Source organism: Talpa occidentalis, unplaced genomic scaffold, assembly GCF_014898055.3.
Source record: "Talpa occidentalis isolate TD23 unplaced genomic scaffold, MPIMG_talOcc4v2.1 talOcc4.4, whole genome shotgun sequence".
Classification (NCBI taxonomy): Eukaryota; Metazoa; Chordata; class Mammalia; order Eulipotyphla; family Talpidae; genus Talpa; species Talpa occidentalis.
The window spans coordinates 131,579,902-131,594,945 of NW_023604295.1; the positions used below are offsets into that span (position 1 = coordinate 131,579,902).

At 38.6% G+C, this 15,044-nt stretch overlaps 1 protein-coding gene across 1 annotated transcript in view; it reads left to right on the forward strand.

Annotated features, from left to right (window-relative positions):
• CPE (carboxypeptidase E) overlaps positions 1 to 15,044 on the forward strand; it is an 89,051-nt gene that overhangs the window by 60,520 nt on the left and 13,487 nt on the right. Inside the window, exons 2-5 of the mRNA XM_037526410.1 lie at positions 4,281 to 4,477; positions 6,534 to 6,701; positions 12,827 to 12,944; positions 14,460 to 14,642. Coding sequence (XP_037382307.1) covers positions 4,281 to 4,477; positions 6,534 to 6,701; positions 12,827 to 12,944; positions 14,460 to 14,642 — 666 coding nt within the window. The remainder of the gene's footprint in view (positions 1 to 4,280; positions 4,478 to 6,533; positions 6,702 to 12,826; positions 12,945 to 14,459; positions 14,643 to 15,044) is intronic.

A 15,044-nucleotide genomic window follows, 5' to 3' on the forward strand; every position in this document is an offset into this window, starting at 1 on the left:
CAACATAAGATCAATGTAAAAACAACCATCCCTAAGTGCACTGAGAATTGTTCTTGCTGCCTTTCCTCCCCGTTGCTAGGAGAGAGATGAGCTAAGGTCAGGCTAATACGTACATTACCAACTGAATCCACAAGGAGTGACGTACTAGTTAAGCCTGGAATATGTTCTCTGCAGACATGGTAAACAGAAATGCGTATGTCATCCATTTAATAGCCTGTTGTAAACTCCTCTAGAATCAGAGAAAAGAAACTAAGTGATGGTGAAAATCTATCCCGTCTTTAAATGAATAGAAGTTGCACTTGACACAGAGGGTTATCCTAGTTTCTAGTTTTATCCCTCTTTCTGGATTAAGGATTCTGAATACAAGGTTTCTTCAGAAGCCTTTGTTAAGACTTTAAAACAAAAATAGCCTTAGGGAGCTGCTTGCTGGAGAGGTTTTGTGGTTCTCAAGTGACCATGGACATTAATCTTCTTCTTGGGAAGTCAGCTGTCAGCTGTTCACAACACTGCGCCTTCATTCCCAAAGAAGTGTTTCTTTTCCTGCCGAATTGGCTACAGCAGCAAGCCCCGAGGCCTCTAAATGTTCCTTGGACTGCTTGCCATTGATGTGCCTTTCAGCTATTCATTCATTCATTCATTCATTCATTCATTCATTCCATTCACTGCTTCAGGAAGGCCTTCTGGGTGCTGCTGCACTGCCATGTCCTGGACATGCTTTGTTGTCAGTTATCTGCTGGGAGGAGATTTTATTATTATTTTTATTTTTTTAAGATTTATTTATTTATGCATACAAGAACTGGGGTACAGGCCAGAGATACAGGGAGTGAGAGGATTCCCCAGAGACAGAATGGGGAACAGAACAGGCAGATTGACTGAAGACACTGCTGATGGGAGCAGTGGGCGAGACAGGAGAGGTCTGCTGCACCATGTGGGTTGCTCCCTGGCTGGCTGGGGATTGAACTCCTGCTGCTGCAGATTGCTTCATAGCATGGTGCTTCACCCCTTGTGCCACCAGGGAGGGCCTGGGAGGAGATTTTGAAGGAAGACCATTCATCTATTCATTTATTCATGAATTTATTTAATTTCTATTTGTTGTGTGCTTACCGTGTCTCTTTATGCTGGGCAGAGGGTGATAACCTAGTGAGCTAAAATCAGTACCATCATAGGATTAAAAGTAACAAAGGAACTAGACTTAGGCTAAGGATACACTAGGAAAACCATATTCATTCAGTATCAGAAGGATGTGAGGCAAAAATGTGTGAGTAGATTGCATCATGTGCAAGAGTCCTGTGGTAGAAGGAAGTATAGTTGAAAGATGGGGGTGGATGGAGGATGGCGCCTCAGGAGACTAGAGACGGGTTACCGAGACCACACAGGGGTTAAAGATCTTGTAGAGAATTTGGTCTTTATGGTGAAAACAAATTGAAAGCTAGCTGATGGATTTTTAGGGAGAGCCCAGATGAGTATGGGGTTTAGAAAGATCACTCTGGTTTTGGAAGGGAAGAGGGCCAGGATGAGACCAGAGAGGCCATGGAAGTATCCACGTTAGACCTTGGAGCTGCTTGGTTATGAATTCAACATTCCTTTGTCATTACTTCACTCCTGAACACTGTTCTGTGCACATCTGTGTCCTCTTCCAGACCTTCATTCCTTGATTTATTTGCTTTTGGGTCCGTATAGTGTCTAATGCCAAGGTTTGCATATATATATATATATATATATATATATATATATATGTATTCTACAAATGCTGTGCTTAAACTGTGGCTCTTCTTTGTTCTTTGTCTCACAAGACATGTCAGTAGGTTTAAAAGAACCCAGCCACTTGCATTCTGGTGATAGCACTATTGTGATCTAATTTGTTCTTGAAAACTGCTTTGGATTTCATTTCCATACATAATGTCATTATTACTACTATCTCCTTACATATATAATAGACATATTGAGGAAGGTTTGTTCCTAAGAAAGAGATTGCCTACATAATTGAAGAAGTGAAACCATATTGGAAGTTTTCTGACTTTGGTAATCATGATTTGCAAACATAAATACATAAAGCAGCAATAGGGAGTGGTGCAGACTGTGGCAGAACTAGGAAATAATTCCCAGCCCAGAACATTTAAATAACAAAATATAATGTGGTATCCAAACAACATAGTGGAGGGTGAGCAAATTTGGCTAAGTGACTATGAATTTGCTATTTAAACTTTAAATGATTAAAGACTTTTTTTTTTTTAATTCAGAGGAGTAATAGAAAATTTCACAGTGCTTACTTTATTCTTTGGGCTGTGACTCAAGCTCTTTTAAGTGATTGGAGACTCAAAGCTATGTTGGGGTGAGGGAACAGGACAGGGTGCATCCAACAGTGCAAACTTTTCAAATAACTTTGGGAGGCAGGCATCTAGTACCCTCTGGCTACTTGGTCTCTATTTCCTTTTGGAATGGAATGCTACCATTTCTCCGTGCCTCAACCAAATGAATACATCCTGTAAAAGGCATGGAAACACATTAGTTTGACAGAAAGGAAAAAAGGCCATGATGATGTTTGAAATCAGAAGCAAAGAAAATACTTCTTATCTTCTGGGCAGGTCCCTAGGGGTAGTTTTATTAGAGACTTTCACTCAAAGCAAAAAGTGAGGGAGTATAAATAGCACTGGTCCTGTTCCCATCTGATCCTTAGATTAAGATTAGTTTAAGCTCAGGCTGAGAGGTCACACAAGGACATGGTTTTCTCTGGTTGACAGTCTTTTAAATCACACACACACAGGAATCTCATGCAAAGGGTATTTAGATAACATATTTCCAGGAGAAAAGTAATTTCAACTTCTATTCTTTTACCAGGGAAGAGCTGTGCTAGTGATTTAAAAATATGGGAGAATCCTTTCCAGGAGAAATTGGGCCTATGGGATGGGTGAAATAGAAAGGAACAGAACAACAGGATTCATTAACATCACAGCTGCTGTTCTCTGCAAATTTATTACTCCTTCTATAATTCAATGAAAAGCAGCAGAAATGGGCAGTGTGATTTATGTTTGGGTTCTGAGCCCTTCAGCAAAATTTAATTTTCTTTGGGTTGTACTTATAGAATAAAAATAAAAATATCTGTCTTTCACATTTTAGTGAACTGTTGTAAAGAAAAAATTAGAATAGATATGTGATAAGTCACCTCACAATGACAGGATAATGGGATATATTATTATTATTACTAGTATTTAGAGCAAGAACATAGCACTTGTTATCTGCCTTGTACCGACCGTTCTAAGCGCTTATACTCAATATTTCCATTAGCTCATATAATAAGCTAATGAGGTAAAATCGGTGGTATCATTTGATAGATAAGGAAGCAGAGTCCCAGAGACATGAATTTGCTTGCTCAAGGCCAGCCAGTGAAAACTGGGGCTAGGCTTTGAACTTATGCAGTCTGGCCTTGAAGCCAATGCTTTAGGGCATAGACTTCTAACTAAATGAAATCAGCGTTTGTATCCTGGCTTCACGGGCTGTGCAGCTGTAGCCAGGCCTCTTCAGCAGTCTGGACTTCAGTTTGTTCATCTGCAAATAGAGATGGATAAAATCTACTTGTAGACATTTGGTGAGGACTAAATAAGAGAACAGCCCAAGTTCAGTGACTGACCGATAGGAGGCCCACAGTGTGTTGTTATTACTATTAGTTATTGAGGGTGGAGTGGGTGTTTTTCTGCCCTGCGTGCCATAACCCAACTCCACTGGTTGGGTCATTTTAAACAATAGAAATGAATTTGCTCGCAGTCTGAAACCTGAAAATCCAAGATCAAGGTGCGAGCAGGGCTGGTTTCCGATGACATTTCTCCTGGTTGGTGGGCCTTCTTCCTGGGTTCTTCCATGAAGGTCAAAAGGGTGGGGAGAGAGGGAGAGGGTATGTCTTTTCTTTTCTTATAAGGGCACCAGTTCTATTGGATTAGACTGCGCACTTATGAATTCATTTAACCATAAATACCTTTTCTAAGATCCCAGCCCTAAATACAGACAATTTTAGGAGTTAAGGCTTCAATGTATGAATGGCTGGGGGCAGGTACATTTTAGTCAATAGCAAGTGAGTAATAAGGGAGAGAGACAGGGAAATAGAAGGGGCATTTAGAGTGTTTTGATGATTAAGGCAGATTATCTTAGATATCACCTCTGGAAGGAAAAGAAGCTGTCAACTATGGGTAATTAATTAGAAGATGCACAATCTATTTGACACTACCTCATTTGCCTTCTCTCTGAAGCTAGAAAAGTCTCCACACTCTTTCTTTGGGATTTTCCAGGTGAGCCGGAATTTAAATACATCGGGAACATGCATGGCAATGAGGCTGTTGGCCGGGAACTGCTCATTTTCTTGGCCCAGTACCTGTGCAACGAATACCAAAAGGGGAATGAGACAATTGTCAAGCTGATCCACAACACCCGGATCCACATCATGCCCTCCCTGAACCCGGATGGCTTCGAGAAGGCTGCATCTCAGGTGCGTGGAGCACTTTCTCCATTTGGTGTATTTGCACATTTTTTGTGTGTGTTTGCTCATTTATAAGTAGTGCACTCACATGAATTTTACAGACAGGTCAGGGGAAAATATGAGTGATGTTCAACTTGATGGTAAGAAAAAAGTTCAAAAGGTAAGGGCGAGAGTTTCTTCAGCAGAGATTACATGTGAGAACTTTTGTTAATAATTCAATTTTTAATTGAATTAATTAAATGAATGTTAATTTATTTTAATGAATGTTTTTGTGGTTAAACAAATCATATTCATTCATCCACATTTATGAACAGGTCCATTTCGTTCTGAAAATCTATAACTATGAAAAATTATCTACTGCCATGTATTGAGGAGGATTTAATGCTTTTCCAGCCGCTGAATGAGGTGATGTCATAGCGCCCTCTACTGGGACTAAGGAAGTTTTTATTTTTTGCCTGAAAAAACGGTTTCACTGATGTTTAAGCCTTGTCATGCGTGATGAATAAAATTAAAAACAAAACCCAAAAAACCCAACCCTCCTACCTCTAAACTAAAATTAATTTTTTACTTTTTTATGAGGCAAAATAGATTCACAACACTGTATGATTTAGGCCACCACGTCACACCCACCACCAAAGCACCCAGTCTTTTACCTTAGACCATTGGTCTCCCTGCTCACTTTCTTCCCACCCCAACCTCCCCTCCCCTAGTAGGCTCAAACTTGAAGTCATAATTTCTAGGGTTTTTTGTAAACTAAATTTAATACATTTTAGCTGCTAGAGAAGTTGGACAGTAGTGTCATTTTAAGCAAAGATACATGGTACATCTCTTCTTGTTTGGGGTGGAGGGCATTGTTGCTGTGTTGTACAGTTTGAAATAATTTTCTTATTTTATGGGAATACATTAAAGTATATGCCTATATACTTTAAAAAGTCCATTTTTACCTTAAAAATAAAAGATCTAATTACCAGGTGGTTTGACAGTGTAAGAAACAGTGAATTTCTGTAAATAAGTCTAATTTGATCTTCAGTTATGAGAGAAAAAACACTAGTACTGGAATTATTTAATTTTAAAGATGATATTTATATTTGCAACATAGATTGGACAAAAGATTATCATGCTATTTTCTGTCGTAGACTTTTTGACTGTAATTTAAGTTTAAAAAAATTTTTTTACTCATGTGGTAGTGGCTTACTACATTGTATATGATTCAGAGGTATAGCATCAGTTCTCTTCAGGTGTGTCACCACCCCACACCCACCACCAAGGTACCCATAGTACTCCACCACAGTCCACCATGTCCCTACTCCGTGTTCTCCATCCTAGCCTCCCCCTCTAGATGCCTCCATTTTAGTATTCAACAGTCATATACCTCATAATTTAAGGTTCTTGCGCTGTCATAACCTCAAAAATACGGGATTTATCTATATGTCAAAAATTTGATGTTATTTAATAGTCAAGAAAATCTTCATTATGGAATAATAGCTGAGTATCTTGGAAATTTGTTAAATTACCCTTTGTGAAATGAAGGGTTTAAAATTCAACAGAATTTCCTCAACTTGAAAAGCTCTAGAACTTTTCTTATAATGCTTATGTTTTTTATGAAGACTATAAGGATATGTATATATACATTATATATATTACCATGATTCATGCTAAGCTCATTTGCAGTTTCTAATTGTTTTTTAGTGATTTGTTCTGGATATATAAAAAATGGATTACTGTGATTTACAGAGGCAATGAATATTTTAATAGTGACTTGCTTTGAAGCACATTATCTATGACTACTTAATATACATGGACTTTTTAGCCATTTGATGACAAGTATCTTTTAAATATTATTAACATTTAAAATACTACTCTTTGAAAATATATTTTTTAATATCTATTAAAAATATCTAACTACTTCATGCTTATTTCAGTAAAATAGTGAAAATACCATTATGGGAGGTTATTGTTAAAATAAGAATCTCAATAAATGATCTTAAAAATCATTAATGAAAATCTTAAGTAGTTAACACAACAATCATGAATAACTGATGATTTTTCTCTTTGATTTGTTTAGCCTGGCGAGCTGAAGGACTGGTTTGTGGGTCGAAGCAATGCCCAGGGAATAGACCTGAATCGGAACTTCCCTGATCTGGATAGGATCGTTTATGTTAATGAGAAAGAAGGTGGGCCAAATAATCATCTGTTGAAAAACCTGAAGAAAATTGTGGACCAAAACACAAAGGTAGAGAACACATGTAATTTTCTTGGGTTCTGTCCTCTAGCCTATGGAATTAAGTTCCAATATCGTCATCACAGTGGTGGTCATAGACGGCAAGGATTGTGTGGGATCCATAACTGTGGCTGTACAAGTCCAGGCTGAAAAGGCTGGAGCCTTAAAGTTAGTCCTGTTCCCTAGAACTGGGCAGGTACATTGGGGAGTGAGTTAGAAGTTGGGGATGAGGAAAGAACCCAGCTGTGGGTGTCTCAGTCTTCACAAGGACTTTCCCAAGGCCCTTGTCAGCATGTCTGATCTGCTTCTCCTACAGCACTTCCCAAAGTTGACCTTTTTTTCTTCTTTTCCAGTAATTTCTCCTCCCTTGCTTTTTAGAACTCTACTTTCTCCTACCTCTTCTACTGCCTTTCAAATCTCTGCTAAGTTTCTTTCCCTGCTTCTCCCGCCCTGCCTTAAATGTTCACCTTTAGGATCCCCTGTGAAACCCTGTCTCTTTCCCTAGGTTTCCATCCTGGCCTGTGCCTTCAATGCCACTTATTATATGAGGTCTTCCAGGTTCACATCTACAACTCCAGATTTTCTTTTCTGGATCTCCCTGAGATCCCTTTCTCATTTTACTTGATTGAGTCCCTTTATCTGGGCACCCAGGATCCGAAGCTTACCATGACCAAGACTAGGCAGTCTTCCCTAAAACAACGTGCGTTAAACCCATCATTAAAGCCTTGCTTTTTCTTTGTCTGTCACCACTTGCCAGTGATTAGTTATTGAATCTCAGTGATTTGACCTCCTTAGCTTAGCTCCAGTCTTTATCTCTCCTGCAAAGTAATTTTACTGCTTTAGTTCAGCTCCCTTATCAGCCTCTGCCAATATACAATGGTTGCTGATTCTTGTTTTGTTGTTAGCTTCTCCCAACTCTATTCAGTCTTCTCAAATTCCTCCAGAGTACCCTTTGCACACAAATTATTGCTCTTTTGCTTTCCTTAGTTCAAGACCTGACTCCCTACTTGCCATGTCAGTGTTGGAAAGTTATTTTAATCACAGTCTACTTCCATTTCTTCATCTGCGATTTGGAGGTGACAATAGTGTTCACCTCAGAGGAGGAGTCTAGAGATTGAACGAATTGATACACATGAAGTATTTGAGGTCAGGACCTTGAACTCTTGCTGTCATTTCAGCATGATTTTCAGTACTCTCTGTTTTGTACCCCCAGTTGGGTGGACACGTTTACACATCCACTAGACATTTGGTATTCTTTCAGATCAATATTGTCTGAACATTGTTTTCAATTACTTGGAGGGGAAGAAGAGCCCATCATGAAGGAAGGGTGGAGAAGAGCTCTTTTGGCAGCTCTCAGTTCCTCCTCTATTGTTCCAGAAATTTCCAGCTGGACTTATCAACGACTTCTAATACTGTTCCTAAGTGAGAACTTGGAAAGTACAATTTCCTCATTTTATTATAGTTCCAGGGTCATTCAAGTTTCCCTTGGCCTCTGTCAGCTGCTGGCTGGCCCATTCCTTGTTCTGACTGTGATATCCCTTGTTCTCTAATCCACCAACTATGAAAATGGAATAAATATGGCTTTCATATATTTAAAAAACCAAAGGCAAATACTTATAGAATGTACTATTAGCTGGTCTCTAATAGAGGCTTTTAAATTTCCAAGTTAGTTTATATTTGCTATGCTGGGAAGTAGGGGTTAAAAGTGCAGATTCTCATGGGTGCTGACTGGGGAGGTACGGGGTGTGTGTGCTCAGAATGTAGATGATGGAGAGGAGCTACATTTTACCATGTCTTCCCCGTGTTCTCCTTGCTCTTCCAAACCTCTCTGAAGAAAAACTCTCCTGATCTTCCAAAATTTTCTTTTTTTCAAAAAAGATTTATTTTTATTTATGTATACAGAACTGGGGTATAGGCCAGAGGTGCAGGGGGTGAGAGGATTCACCAGAGACAGAGTGGGGAGCAGAACATACAGATCTACTGAAATACACTGCTGAGGGGAGCAGTGGATGAGACAGGAAAGGTCTGCTGTGCCATGTGGGTTAGCTTCCTGGTGGGGATCTAACTCATGCTGCAGTGGCGCATTCATTTGATAGTGCTGAGACTTTAATCCCTGCGCCATAAGTGAGGCCCCCAAATTTTCTTGCTAAGTCATTTCTCTCACTTTTCTTTAGCCTGGTCACCTATGCTGTTTTCTGGGATCATACAGGAGTCCGCCTAGATTGCTTGCATTAAAATCAATCAAATAGGACCTCCCCTAGTGGCACAGGTGGTTGAGCGCAGTGTTGTGAAGCTGTCTGCAACTTCTGCAGTGCCCGTTCCATCCCGGCGGGCTGGCGAGGGTCCCACATGGCACAGCAGACCTCTCCTGTCTCACCCGCTGTTCCCCTCAGCAGTGTATTTCGTCAGTCTGCCTGTTCTGTTTCCCACTCTGTCTCCAGTGAATCCTTTCATCCTCCTGCGCATCTGGCCTTTACCACGGTTCTTGTATAAATAAATAAATAAGTAAGTAAGTAAATAAATCTTAAAAAAAATAAAATCAATCAAATAATTGTATTAAGTTTATGCTCACCTTTAATAACTAGAATTGTGACTAAAATGGAATAAATATAACTTTAATATACTTTAAGAGCAAAAGTCATCAAATTATAGAGCATAATGTTTGAGCTACATTTGCAGCCTTTAAATGGAAGCTTTTTTTTTTTTTTTTTTAATATTAAATTTTATTTTTATATTCCCCCATACAATTGCAAACGCCCCATTCTGACCCCAATCCTTCCCCTCCCGCCCCCCACCCCCCAAAAAGTGTCTCTGGTTCATAGTTTTTTGTTGATTTTGATTTTCACTTTCTTATATTCATTTTCCTGGTCCCTTATTTAAGTTTTCTAGATTCCTGCTATGAGTGAGACCATCCGGTATTTTTCTTTTTCTTTTTGGCTTATTTTGCTGAGCATGATCCCTTCCAGTGCCATCCATGTTGCTGCAAATTGCATGTGTTTATCTTTTTTGAATGCTGAGTAATATTCCATGGTATATATGTACCACATCTTCTTGATCCAGTCATCTATTTTTGGGCATTTGGGTTGTTTCCAAAGCTTAGCTATTGTAAACAGTGCTGCTATAAACATAGGAGTGCAGGTGCTCTTTGGAATTGATGTTTCTGTGTCCTTTGGGTAAATACCTAGGAGTGGAATTGCTGGATCATATGGAAGCTCTATGTTTAGTAGGTCCAGAAATCTCCACACAGCTCTCCATAGTGGTTGGACCAGTTTGCACTCCCACCAACAGTGCACAAGAGTTCCTTTTTCTCCACATCCTCGCCAACATTTGTTGTTGCTAGTTTTTTTAATATGTGCCATTCTCACTGGTGTGAGATGGTATCTCATGGTAGTTTTGATTTGCATTTCCCTGATTACAAGTGATGTTGAACATTTTTTCATATGTCTGTTGGCCATTTGCATTTCCTCTTCAGAGAAGTTTCTTTTTAGCTCTTCTGCCCATTTTTTGACTGGATTATTTTCTTTGTTGTTGCTGAGTCTCATCAGCTCTTTGCAGATTTTTGTGATCAGTCCTTTATCATTAGTGTTGGGTGCAAAAATGTTCTCCCAGTTGGTGGGGTTTCTCTTTGTTTTTGTTATTGTCTCTTTTGCTGTGCAGAAGCTCTTTAATTTGATGTAGTCCCAGCTGTTTATCTTTCTCTTCACTATCACTGCTTTGGGTGATGTGTCTGTAAAGATGTCTTTGATGTGCAAATCCCGTAGTGTTTCGCCTATATTTCCTTCTATGTATTTTATGGTTTCAGGTCTTATGTCTAGTTCTTTAATCCATTTTGAGTTGATTTTTGTGTATGGTGTGAGGTAGTGGTCAAGCTTCATTCTTTTGCATGTAGCGACCCAGTTTTCCTTTAAATGGAAGCTTTAAGGATAGGTCATAATTGGCTGTAGATAGGGTAACCAAAATTGGCTCGATCTTAGGAATGCTCCAGAAGTCTCTCTATGGATTACTTAAATTTAAGTAATTAAAGTACCCAGGATACTCTCAACTGAGTGATTTCATGTTCCCTAACTTATCTGTGTCTCAGTTTACTCATCTGTAAAATGGGGGAACATACAGTCCCTTATCTCATAGGGTGGGTGTAAGGACTCAGTGGGTTATACAGAACATATTTACTAAGTATTAGCTATCATTTTGTTCAGGTTTGAGAATGATATATCCATACATTGAAATATCTCAGCCATTAAAGTAATAATTTAGAAGGGTATTCAGTGACATGGAAAAGTGTTTTCTGTTGTCAATTAAAAATACTACAGTACCAAATGGTTGTAAGTATCCTCTTTAAAAAAATTTAAGTGTTTTGGAAAAATACTGAAAATGATACATAAAAATGATAGCGGTGGGTATCTTTAAAGGGTAAAATTTTGAGTAATGATGATTTTTTCTTTTCTTTATCTTCTCTACATCTTCTATTATGAATGTGTTCCTTTTTAATGAGAATAAGTAAAATAACAAAAACAATACCCTATTGTTTTTCCACAATTATAAGTCACACTTTTCCACAATTTTAAGTAGTCTCTGAAACATAGATTAATTTTGGTACATTTTTTGACTGGTTATTTACTTTGTTTTTGTTGAGTCTCATCAGCTCTTTGTAGATTTTTATGATCAGTCCTTTATCATTAGTGTTGTGTGCAAAAATTTTCTCCCAATCAGTGGGGTGTCTCTGTTTTGATTACTGTCTCTTTTGCTATACAGAAGCTCTTTAATTTGATGTAGTCCCAGCTGTTTATCTTTGCCTTCACTGTCACTGCTTTGGGTGATGTGTCTTTAAAGACGTTACTGAGGTGTAGAGACATGGACAAGTTATTAATGGACCTGATCTTCAGATTCCTCCCTGTGAAATGGAGATGAAAATCTTTACTTATATAATGAGAATGTTATGAAGCTCAATAAAATAGTACATGTGCAGGCTTTTCATAAACTGAACAGAGATATCTAAATACAAGATCTTATTATAACCATCAGACCCTACTGAGGTTCTTGGAAGTTTGAGGCTCTCCCTAGTTGCTGTTAAAAACTCATCAACACTTTTGGGGGGGTGGGTGGAGGGAGGGGAGGGATTGGGGTCAAAATTGGGGGGGTTGAAATTGTATGGGGAATATGAAAATAAAATTTATTATAAAAAAAAACTCATCAACATAAAGAAATTAAGGTTTTGGCTCCAAATTAATTCTTTGGTATAAATTTCTTTCATCCTTTGTTTTTCTTCCAAGATACCAGGGACTATGAATCATTCAAAAGACAACATGAATTCCTGAAACTTTTGTCTTTGATTTAAAATTTAAGATGATCATCCCAAAGAAAACTGATGTTTTAAAGTAAACTCTGAAAGAGACCCAATATTTTTTTTTTTAGAGGGATAATGTTTGAATCCGGGAATTGGAAAAAAAGCAAGCAAACATTGGAAATAAAATCTACCACATGTTTCTAGAGTTGAATCATCACAGACAAAAGAATGCTGCTCAGCAGTTCAAGTCTTTTCTTCTCTCCTTGTCTTATCCTCAGCCATTATTTTTTTTTTAAAGAATTATTTATTTATACAAGAACTGGGGTACAGGCCAACGGCACAGGAGGGTGAGAGAATTCACCAGAGACAGAGTGGGGAGCAGAACAAGCAGACGGACCAAAAACACTACTGAGGGGAGCAGTGGGCAAGACAGGAGAGGTCTGCCGCACCATGTGGGTATCTCCGTGGCCAGCTGGGAATTGAACCCATGCTGCAGAGGGTGTGGATATCTTCACAGCCCTGCGCTCAACCAGCTGAGCCACCGGGGAGGCCCATCCTCAGCCATTATAAACAAACATCCCCAAATTTGTAAGTGATGTGTATGCTGGTTTTCAAGTTACAAAGAGAGAAGAGGCTGGCGACCCACAAAAGTAGAACTTTTAAGGAAATGTAAGCACTGTTGAAATATCTGAGTGAGACAGGAGCCTTTTATTTCCTGTGAGAATCACAAGTTGCTTGAAATATGAACAGCTTTCAGTCATGTTGTTTTTGTTTTTTGCATATCTTTTATATCAATCAATTCCACCAATGAATATCAAATTTATAACCCTTTGGCCTCTACTTTTTAATACAGCTTGCACCTGAGACTAAGGCTGTCATTCACTGGATCATGGATATCCCGTTCGTGCTGTCTGCCAATCTCCATGGTGGCGACCTGGTGGCCAATTACCCATATGATGAGACACGGACTGGTGCGTATTCTTCCTGCTTCTCTCACTAGTTGCATCTGGAAAAGACTTTCGAGGGCTTGTAGGATGATTTCTGTAACATTAAAGAAACTGGCCATGAAGTGATTTTGCCTATAAAGATTTTGCCTATAGAGATTTTGCCTATAGAGATTTTGCCTATAGAGATACCTAAGCTTCACAGGATCATCTACCTAACTATTTCATGGGGCACAGGCATATTTTTGGCAGGAAAAGCCTGTAACTTAAAAATAAAAAGTTTAGGTGAGAGAACTATGAACTTGAAAGAATATTTAGACAAAGGTTATGACAGAAGTCATAAAGGTGTCACTCCTGGCCTATGTGGAAAGGAGAGAATGAAATCTGTGTAGATTTGTGTAGAAGAGGGCTTAAAATGGAGGCCTCTTCTTAGTGCTTAATCAGGAGCCATGTAGGTCTCTCTCTGCATGAGGTTAATTGTGCTCTCACGTCTTTGTCTTTGTATTTGGAACTATTTCCAGTGGTGCTCGGAGGTGCTTTGGTTTTCTTTAACTACTTTTAGTTATACTGCAGGCATAGCATCTGTAGCCAGATAGATAGGTTCAGTTTAATTTTTGTGGTGCCAAATTTTCTGCTTTAGATCAATCCTCAGGGGCTTTTGAGGAATTTGTAAACATGGAGTGATAATTTTAGATACTGAAAACTTTGAGTTTTGAAGAAAGTCTTTGGCAAAACATCATTAAACTTTCAAGATTTTTGTGGTTCATCAATAGCTGAGAAATTTAATAACCTGTCAACTATCTGAATAAGGATACAGTGTCTCAAAATATAAAACATTTCTTTCCATATTAAACATAGGGGATTTTTTTTTAAACTTTGAACTCAGTTACTGAAAAAAGGCTGTATGAGAATGGCTCATAGTGGCCATGACGCTGGTCCATGTACATTTTTTAAATGAAAAATGTTAACAGTGGAAATCTCTACTGTTTTCTCATATCCAGTTTACTATGAGCTTGTCACCTTTTTTTTTTTTTTGTGGTTTCTAATTCATAAGTAGAATGTCCCTTTTACCCAATTTCCTATTTATTCTATTAGGAATGGAAGACATATAACCTAAAAACTAAGTGTAACTGTTGAGTACTTAAACTTTGGCTCCATTCCCATAGAGATGTAACTTAAAAAAAGGCATCATAGCAGGAATTTAGAAAACCTAAATAAGAGACCAGGAAAATGACTAATCAATGCAAAGTAATAATCAAAATCAACAAGCAACTATAAACCAGAGACACACTGGGGCGGGGGGGAGCTGGAAGAGGAAGAACTAGAGTCAAAAATAAGGGGGGGTGCAGTTTGCATGGGGAATATAACCAAAATGAAAATGCATGCATTGTACAAAGATGAAAAATGCTGTAAGAATTATATAAAATAAAATATTAAAAAAAAAAAGGCATCAGCAAGAGGTCCACAGTAAGTCACTCTCTGGAAGCATGCAGTGCTTCTTGAGTTATGTCAGTTTCTTCAAACTTGTGGCTTTGTTTTTAGGTACTGCACATGAGTATAGCTCCTGCCCAGATGATGCCATCTTCCAGAGCCTGGCTAGGGCTTACTCCTCTTTCAACGCCCCCATGTCAGACCCCAATCGGCCACCGTGTCGCAAGAATGATGATGATAGCAGCTTTGTAGATGGAACGACCAATGGTGCAGCCTGGTACAGCGTGCCTGGTGGTGAGGTCCCACTTCGGTCTTTAATTATGTGATAGTAGTTTGCTTGTATTTGAAATTGAGGTGCAGAGAGGGAATGAGATGTGGGGAATCTCCTGTCCTCTTCAGTCATTAAGTCATTAAGTGGTATGCTTTCCTTCGTTTAATTCACTGAACCTATAATTCATCTATTAAAATGAGTCCATTTTCTGCATGAATGATCACTATGTATAGTTTTGTTGATTTTTAAAAATCAAGATGCTAATTGAAGAAATCTAGGAAGTGAACTAGCACAGCCATTGGGAAAATACTAATTGAATGTTGTCACTATTCTCCTTTTCAAACTTTGACCTTAGGGAATAAGATAGTATCTTTATTACCTTAGTAATGCTTTGACAAATAACTGTAGAAGGCAGGCTTTGACCT